The following is a 10,138-nucleotide window of genomic DNA, read 5'->3' on the forward strand; positions in this document are numbered from 1 at the left end:
CACATCCTCTAGTGTACATGCCCATCAGTTTCAGATCCTTTGTAGCATCATATAATCACAAAGCCGATTAGGCTAATAAAATAATTTAAACTAATATAATAAAATAATACATCACAACAAACCCAGTAAGATGTCTTTCATTTTTGCCTTGGTACATTGCTTTCTGTGTTGTATGAGTAAAATCCAACACAAAAATAACACTCCTACACAAATAAGCACTGAATTAGCCACTTTCACACATGCTGAAGAATGCACTTTAATCCATTTTTAAATGCACTTTAGTGACCATTTGTTTATTTACAAAATCTATAGTCTGCCTTTCTCACCTGGACTCAAGACGGTTTGCCAATGAAGTTTGCCATTTCACACAGCAAAATCCAGCTGAAAACTGGATTGAAAGTGCATTGTTCAGTGTGCGCTAAAACACCCTTTAGAAGTGCGTGAATTTTATTTCAAAAGGGCTGGCGTAGTTACAGTGTTACCCATCCAACCTGATTTTATATTATCATTTTTATCATCTAAATTACAGTGTTATAAACCCCAACAGAAAAAAACTGGTAAGTTATTGGCCACTGCAAGCAGTGACTTCATACCTTAGTTCTCTAAAGACCATTTATGCTACACAGATTACAGCCTCATAACATCCTATAAATACTGTTCGCTTACTTGGGAAAGTATGTGGCTGCTGAAATGCAACTCTGAAGTCGAATGATACCAGATGATTTAACAGACGTCTGTGCCCCAGTTCTCAAATAAAACAACACCCTGCGTGGTACAAGTAGTTTTATTTGCCATCACCACTAAAAAGGTTGGCTGGGAATGGTTTCCTCACAGCTCTGGAGGAGTTTCCCGCTAACGTGGTTGACATATTTGTTGGTGCCTTGGTTGATCTTTGTAAGACAGAGGTGGCCCAGGGAGCAGACATGACTGTACGCGATACTCACTCGGCAGCTCATGGAGCACCACATTCGCAATTACCATCAATCAAAGTAGCCATGTGTATATTCTTCCCTGGTATGAGGCCTGCACCACAGGGAGGCTCACAGCTCACCCAATACTTCAGCAGCAGCTGTCTCTAGGTAGAAACCACCTGCCAATCACAAGCCCCACCCGCAAGGGTCCACTTTATTAACTTAGCCCACTTTCCTGGAACATGGGGCAGGTGCCACATTGGGAAACAGTGCTCAGAAGACCCATGTGGCATGTCAGAGCCACGTGTGGCTCCCAAACCACTGAGTATCAGCTCTGAAGACAAACTAACACATGAAGCTGTTTTATACGGCAAAAAAAAAAATAGTCTACCTAACTTAGCATTGTTAACTTTGGCTCTCCAGGATCCAATGCAGGGATTCATATCTCTAACACCATCTCTCTAACTGGGGGTGCCAAGGATTGAACCTGCAATCTTACGCATGCATGTCATCCTACTAAAAATAAATACAAACATAGCTTTCAGAATTTGAAGTCTGTACAGAATTAGAGCACGACTAGGTATTATGTAGCGGACATTACAGAAAACGGTTTCTCTCATTTTTTTTAGAAATATTCCTTTGTCCTAATGACACTGTTGGGCTTGCCCCTGAGAATCAGCTACACAAACCAGATAAGGCAATTTTGTTGGTGAAGATGGAAAGTATCACCTTACCTACTGTGTTTTATTGAATGATATTGTGCAATGCAAATGCAGGGAGAAATCCAATTCATTCATAAACCTTTAATGGCATATATAGAAATCCAATACTACATGGGATGCATCTGGGTTGGACACAGCCGAGGACGCTGGCTTACATCCAAGACACCTGACTAACCAACCTTTGGCATAGCAGAGCCACATGGAATTTGGGGGAGGCAATTGTATTCGCCCTCACTTTGAAGTTGTTGTTAAGAGTTTGGCCAAGGGACAGAACTTGCAGGAGGGGTCTGGGGAAAAGAGAGAAAAAGAGGAGTCTGCGCTTGCAGCTGCGGAAACTACAATAAAGCCACAAATCTAAGCATACCCGGGCTGCTTTTACATGGATGTCTTTCTCCCCCTTGGCTCCTCTACTGGATCACTTTTTTATTGGGCTTCCACATGACACCGTTTTCTAGTTATCCTCCTTCTAGGGTTTCACCATCTTCAGTGCAATTTTTCCCAAACATGCTTTACTCCAGTTTTTTTTTTTTAAAGAATATAGCCCAAGTGTATTAGTGCACCATCTGGAAAGAATGGTACTCATTTTCCAGTCTGGCAGAAATCCTGCCATCAGTCCTTCAAGCACACCATTTTCCCACCATTTTTACTTGCTATACAACCAGGAGAGTTTTTAAAAATTGCTATAGAGCTATAACAGCCCACTGGCACTTATAGAGCCACTACAGCACACATATGAACAACAAACAAAAAAAGGGTAACAAATTGCCACAACAGCCACAATGCCCCCCCCAAGGGTCAACACAGAGGTGTCGCGGAGCGCATACAGAAAGGAAGAGTCAAGGGGAGAGATGGAGAATGAATGCATAAAACCCCCACATACGGAAATTGCATTGTCATAGCAGCAAAGAAACGAGCATGGAGAATCCTCACTGTGTGGAACCAACCTTGCTTGAGAGCTCCCTAACACACAATGGGACTTCCTGAATAAGCATGCAGAGGACTGGACTGCATGAGCCCAAACCAGTCTCACCTCAGCTCACCGCCGGTCACTCTCAACTTCTCACATACAACATGGGGATAACAGTACTACAGTATCTTACAGGGTTGTTGTAACAATTGTTGTAAAGCCCCTGAAGTATAGTACACAAATGCTGTATATTAGCCAGCGTGGTGTAGTGGTTAAGAGCAGTGGTTTGGAGTGGTGGACTCTGATCTGGAGAACCGGGTTTGATTCCTCCACATGAGTGGCGGAGGCTGATCTGGTGAACTGGGTTGGTTCCCCCGCTCTTATACATGAAGCCAGCTGAGTGACCTTGGGCTAGTCACAGCTCTCTTAGGGCTCTCTTAGCCCCACCTACCTCACAGGATGTCTGTTGCGGGGAAGGGAAGGTGATTGTAAGCCGGTTTGATTCTCCTTTAAGTGGTAGAGAAAGTCGACATATGAAAACCAACTCTTCTTCATATATTATGATTTATGAAACCCCAGATGAGTAAGTTGCTTTAGCATAAAAGAGATTTTAAATCAACACCTGGCCTCGGCTTCCTCACTGAAGACATCTGGGAACTTCCTTGCCCACAGGCTCCCTTCCCATAGCGCATATGGCTTCTGCTTTGATCTGGATTGTACCTGTTGGCCCATGAGGGTGGGGTGGTATAACTAGGTGGCCTTTGGGAATCTTTGAGTTCTGACATTTTATGTTTAACTCATCTGCATGCATTCCTTAAACCATGGCCTACAGCCTTCTTACCCAGCCTTCCACTGGAAAATGACTGGGAAATTATGCCATTTATTAAAGCATGGATATTCCACATCCTGAGTCAAACCGACTTCTGAGGTAGCTGAATACCCATTTTGGTACAGTCAAATCATTTCAAAACGGAATAAGCCTTCTTGGTTTTAAAACGTGGCCTAGCGAAGCCCCAGCCCACGGCCTCCCTCCCTGATAGGACTCTGCAGAGCGTTCTGTGCACCTGAGCTCATAACTGCCAGGGCCTCCCTGCGTGGTTTTATCACTAATGTATAAATATAGCTAGTCTATGGAACCAGCATCCATTTTATATGAGCACACTGTTCTGTTTTGTCACCATGTGCATAGATCTATAAATGCAGAAGCATTACACAGGTTCAGGTAACTGTAGGTCAGGACACGATTCACATGGAGCAGTAAGGCTTGTTCAGAACAACCCAAGGACAGATATAGGTTATTTTTATGACAATATTTGACAAACACCAACAAGGAAGGGAAAAATTTATGTGACCTGGTATGGGGCCTGCCCCTGCCCCCTACTAATTTCATTCAGTGACAGGAGAGGGGAGTCGTAAGTGGACAGAGAAGATCAAGCAAGAATATTCATATCCACTCCCAGAAAGGCAATCCCCCCTCTGCAACACCAGATGATCTCCCAATGCACCATCTGGAGACCGACCAGCCAGCCAGCCCCATGGCTGCTCTCCACAGCAACCCCATACACCCAGGAGCAGCTTACACCACGGACAGTGGCAGAAAAGGCCACTCGTCCGAGGGCTGCCTAAAGATTTCTCACAGCCTGTTCAGATGTAGCAAAAGCTCTTCCCAGAAAAAATATGGGGGGGCTGCTTCTTTTAAGGACAGTCCAGATCCTCTTCCTGAATATTCAGCTTTAAGGCTTCTTTTCTACATGTGCCATCGAATGAGGTTGGAGGAAATCTGAGAGCACAGAAGGAGCTGCAGCTGCTGCAGAAAGGGAGCGCCACATCTTTTAAGGTACCCTTTGTAAAAACTTCCTGCAAATTAAAAATCAGCACATCAAAAGTAAAAAGTTCCCAGCCTAGCTCTTCACATGCTAAACTAGTTTTCTATTTGCAGGGAATCACCAGAGCAGGGGAACTGCGAATAATGTGGTTCCTCCCCTGCTGCCTGAAGTAGTATAGTCCATTCTACTGCATGTCTAGACCAGGCCTTAAGCCTCAAGGAACTCAGTGGGGGTTGCTTGTAAGTAAACTGGAACAGGCTAAAGCTGACACAGTGTATTTTTATCACTTCTACTACAAAATGTCTCGGACCATTCTCCAGGATTGCCCCCCCCTTTCCCCCATATTCATATATAAAATCACTGCAGTTATTCATTTATGTGGGTGGGTACAAATATTCATTCACCTGTCTTGCAAACACAGAATAATAACTGAAATAACGTGACACTGAATGTAATAGGAAAGCCATTTGGGGAGAGCAGCACAGCGAGGAATGGGTGAAATGGAACGATTCCAGAGTTGGATCCACACAGACCATTTTTCTCCATTTCAGCAACTCTGATGTTGTGTGGGGTTTGGGGGGGGGGGTCACTTGATGTTGAGCTGCCTGTTTCCTTTGCTAAAAGAAATGCTTTAGAAAAAAGAGGGGTTCTTTCCCACCGTGTCACTATTAGGGAAATCTTTTAAATATGTCCAGAAAGGAAGGTTTAGTTTTCATGAAAAGGAATCCCCCCCCTTCACATATTGTCACATAAACGTTTTGTTCTGCTTTGGGGCACACAGCAATATCACAGTGCCATTGGTCAACTATGACAATAAAAAACCATGATTAAGTGATCCACCGTGAACCTCATATATATTCTGCTATCTCTGGGAGGGATTAATATCACAGAGGTTTGTAAGCAGTAAATGAGGCTTGTGTGTCACTGAGATAGGAGGACCAGGTGGATCAGGGGGCTCATGGCTTACTTTCATTAGCATCATCAAAGCAAATGCCCACCCTTACCACAGTGCTTGAACTAACTACCCAGCCTGAACTGCACAGAGGGACACAAAGGGAGAAAGGAATTTGCTTGCCCTGAAATGCAGCTGTAACCTAGTAAGGACTAATTGATTGGGGGGGGGGTAGAATTGGCCCCACTGCTCTGTCCAATCTAGCAAGGACCTAATTCATTAATCAGGAAGGGGAGGGGATCATCCCCATTGTCTTTTCCAGAGCAGAAATGTTGTACAAATGCAGAGAGTTAATTCATTAAAGGGAGGCAGTTGTGGAGATACTTCCACAGGTGATAGAAGGATCCAGTGACTGGGTTATTCCTTAATTGCACTGTTCAAATGTAGAGGTTTAAAAAAAGAAGTTCAGCTTTGTGTTATTGCTAACCAGCACTACGTATGCATCCCCCAAAAAATATTTTTAAGGTGGGCAGAGAATCATACCGGTGGCCTGACTCAGGGGAGGGGGCAGACCAATACACATGAGGTACGAAAGGAGCACAATAGCAAACGGTGGGAAATTATATTACCCTGTGGCAGGGGTCCCCAGCGCGGTTGGCTCCCCCTCCTGTGGCAGCCGTTTTGTCCATTGTGCCCACCACCCTGTGTCGAAATTCCAAAGGTGCCCACAGGCTCAAACGGTTTGGGGACTTCTGCCCTGTGGAGTCTGGAATCTTAATTTCAAATGCAAATTGTCAAGCAATCGCTCTGGCAACATGATCACCATGGGGAAAACTATGGGGAAGCACCCCAGGAAACAGTTCTCTTTTGGTGGGGGAAGGGGTCCAGCATGAACTCCCCCGCCCCCCACCAATGTAAATGCTCTCAACAAAGTAACCTGCCATTTACAAGCTCAAGTTTCAACTGTCACAAAACATCTGTCACATAAGACTTTCCAAATATCAACATTCCCTACGTTTAGCCATTCTTACACCTACTACCAAAATCAAATGTCTGACATAGTACAAACCAAACGAATACAGCCAGTGATATGCAAATCTACACATCGCAGGATTTCAAGAAACACCACACATTCTCAAGATCTGCCTTCACACTTTCCTAAATTCTTGTAGCAGCTAATATCATGTTGACATAGAGGTAGCGTAAATTTCAATGTGCTCCATCTACAAAGGCCTTGTGACTCACCCGGCACTTTCTGCATCTGATCTGAACTTCATACAGGTGATTTGTTAACATCTCAATTTAAAAAAAAATCTGAGACATGACTTGGTATTGTGGCAAGATATCTCACAATAGCTTTAACGATAGACAAGGAAGACACATTAATCAGTGCTTCACCATGCTGCCAAACCTGGATCATAGAGACATTGGCCTGAAGGCCTGCTCAACCAGAAAAGTTACTGGGTATCCCTCAGCCAGCAATCTCTCTTAGCTAAACCTAACTCTAAAGGTTGGTGTGAGGATAAAGGGGAAAGCCCTCCGAAAACATCATTACTACATTCAAAATAAATCTAACAAGAAAACTGATAGACACAATCCATTGGTAAGAAATCATTTATCCCCAAAAACCTGTACTGTTCTTCATAAAGAGAAAGTCATTTTTAGCCATCCTACAGAATATTCAAGGAGCCCCGTGGCGCAGAGTGGTAAGCCAGAGAGGGGGGGGGCAGTCATGTGGTTCTTTCCCATCCAATGGGGTGTCAAAAGATCAATGCAACCAACTCATACAAACATGCTCCCTAACAACTCAAGAAAGCCACACCTCATACTTTTAAAGACTGAAGCGATGTTTGAACAACAACTGCTCCTTCATGCAATTTATCATACCTTATAGGAAGGGCAAATCAGTGGTTTTGCCATGCTGTTTACATCTGAACACCACACCCAGAATATATTGTCTTCACATACACACACAAAAAGCACAATGCATGTAGCAGCCTCTGCAATAATAAAACTTGTTTTAATCAGACCTAAGGTCCTTTTTTCTTCTCACGCGCTCAGTACTAGCGAGTATTCTTAGGCTGCAACACAAAAATCTGAAGTAGCTCACAGTTTGCTCTTAAAATAAAATTATGCAATAAAATTATGAACATTTGTTTGTGCATAGTACATCTCACTTTGCATGCTTTCTTTTAAACCGATATTTGCAATACTGTAGAATTTTATATATTTAAAAAAAAAAACAGGTGGCAAAAGAGCAGAAGCAAAATTCAGATGATGGAGTGATGTCCCCTGAGCATAACAAGAAACTACAAAGGGAGAGGACAGGCTCCCATAGGGAGCAGCGGCACCAATCTGTGGATACTACACGGTTTTACAAATACTGACTGCACATTTTCAAGAGCGCCTTCACTCTCAAGTAAATGCTTTCATTTAAAAAATCTCAGAATTTCAAACTCTGCAGATCACCAGATTCCAAGAAGGATTCCACACACCATGGCATATGTGAAACTTCAATCATATACAAAGATGATTGCAACTCGTGGAATTTGTTTTGATGTCATAGTTTTATGGAGCATTTTTCTTTGCAAGCAAAGCTATAATTATCCTTAGGACAAACATCTACCACAGAAAAGTAAATTACACAATATTGCTTAAGTAAATCTAAACTGTCCATAGTTGGATTGCACCAAAGCAATTCACCTGTCTGTGATCATCAGCTCTCCCCACCCATACAAACTATCAGAGACATATTCTTTAACTATAAAAGCCTTTAACAGCACAGAAAGATACGTATCTACCTTACTATTCTTGACATTGTATTATTTCTGCAAAACCTGATCAATTAGCTCTATCTATGGTGCATGGAAAATCAGTATGTTAGTATCTTTGCCCAGTGTCCCAGGGGAGGCCTAGCCCCATAAGCCTTTAACAGCACAGAAAGATACGTATCTACCTTACTATTCTTGACACTGTATTATTTCTGCAAAACCTGATCATTAGCTCTATCTATGGTGCATGGAAAATCAGTATGTTAGTACCTTTGCCCAGTGACCCAGGGGAGGCCTAGCCCCATAAGCCTTTAACAGCACAGAAAGATACGTATCTACCTTACTATTCTTGACATTGTATTATTTCTGCAAAACCTGATCATGAGCTCTATCTATGGTGCATGGAAAATCAGTATGTTAGTATCTTTGCCCAGTGTCCCAGGGGAGGCCTAGCCCCATACCTTTCAACAGCCGTGGATGCAAGGTTTTGTGTCCTTAAAAGACCTCTTGGGCAATATGCAGTCACCGTCAGATGTGAGTGGTAGAGTATATAAAACATTTCTCCAATTTCCTTTTAACAGTAGTCAAACGCCTCACCTCTTTTCGAAGTCAATTAAGAGGCTCAGCCTTATCAGTTTATTTCACGCGGCCTTCACCCTCTTGCAGCCTCAACGTTATCATTACCGAGTACAAGAAATTGATATTTTATATTTATTTATATTTATAATTGATATTTTGTGCCCACTCCCCCCAAAAAAAGGACTAAGCACAGCACCAACAGTTTAATGTGCGTATGCAAAGAAGTAGGCCTTGATTCCCCAAGTCCATAAATAGACACTGACATTTCCCACCGCCCCTTCCAAGAAGATAGCAGGCAGGGATAACGTTGGACAGGCAATTCCACCATGGGCCTTGGGGGGGGGGGGGGAAGGGGGGAAGAAGGGAGAGGGGAGGGGAGGGGAGGGGGAGGGATGAAACCGTGACTGGGTTTTCTCACGGCCCGCGAGAACATCCACATCCTCTTTCAAGGACACTGCAGCGCGTGCACCACCTCTTGCAAAGAGTTAATACCGCCCAGTTTCTGTTATACGCACATATATAAACTCTGCGATCGAGGAACCAGGAAATCAATCACACCGATTTAAAACCCCCGGCGAACCCAATAAATAATAAATAATTTATTTATTTATTGCATTTTTTTATAAACTCCCCCCCCCCACCCACCAAGCTGCTGAGCAGCAAACCCTACGTTGCAGAGCCTCCGGCATCTGATGGGTCTTACCTTTTTGACCTGATCATCCTTCAGTTCTGTGAAGTAATAGGCCAGCAGCTGGGCGGCGATCATCTTGGCTGGTTAAAGAGGATCTCTCCCCGTGGTTCCGCGGGCCAGCACACAAAGGGAGGACGGCCTGCAAACTAAACGCCCAGCGACCCCTTTGTTCCTTTTTTTTCCCCCGTCCCCTCCCTTTCTCGACCTCTTGCAAGCACCGGATTCTCAAGAGCCTTTCCTCGCCCCCCCCCCGCTACCCACCCCCCAACAAGGTAAAGCCCCCCAAAAAAGATGCTGCCTCCCCTCGCCTGCCTTTCCCTCCACGCGATGGTGACAGAGGATGGAACCTGCCCCCTTCCTGCGCCGCGATTGGCTGTTGGAGGCGCGCGAGCTCCAGGCACCGGCTTGACGGACAGCCGCCGCCGCTGCCTTGTCTGGACGGGAAGGGTGGGAGGGGCGGCCGTGGGTCCGGCCACCCCGGACGGGCATCCGTGCACGTATCCGCGAGGGCATCCCTACAGCTTTTAAGAGGCAGGCGGCTTCAGGCGGCCGGCTCAAGGTCAACTCAGCCTTGCATCCTTCCCGGGCCGCTCAAAAGGAGTCCCCAGCTTGCTAGGGCTACAAGCGTAGCCGACGGGGGAAAGCAATGGCAAACCATCCTGTAAACACCAGTCTGCTTACTACACGTGATGTGACCTCACCCCGTGGATCAGTAATGACCCGGTGCCTGCACAGGGGACTGTCTGTGTGTGTTACGTGCCGTCAAGTCGCTTCCGACTCATGGCGACCCTATGAATGTCCTCCAAAATGTGCTATCTTTGACAGCCCTGCTCAGATCC

General features: G+C 44.8%; 1 protein-coding gene across 1 annotated transcript in view; it reads right to left on the reverse strand.

Annotated features, from left to right (window-relative positions):
• Nucleotides 1–9,423, reverse strand: part of LOC130477382 (hexokinase-1) — a 47,930-nt gene extending 38,507 nt beyond the window's left edge. The window contains exon 1 of the mRNA XM_056849318.1: nt 9,312–9,423. Coding sequence (XP_056705296.1) covers nt 9,312–9,374 — 63 coding nt within the window. The 5' untranslated portion in view covers nt 9,375–9,423. The remainder of the gene's footprint in view (nt 1–9,311) is intronic.
• Between the last annotated feature and the right edge of the window lie 715 nt (nt 9,424–10,138).

This window comes from Euleptes europaea, chromosome 5, assembly GCF_029931775.1.
Source record: "Euleptes europaea isolate rEulEur1 chromosome 5, rEulEur1.hap1, whole genome shotgun sequence".
NCBI classification, from domain to species: domain Eukaryota; kingdom Metazoa; phylum Chordata; class Lepidosauria; order Squamata; family Sphaerodactylidae; genus Euleptes; species Euleptes europaea.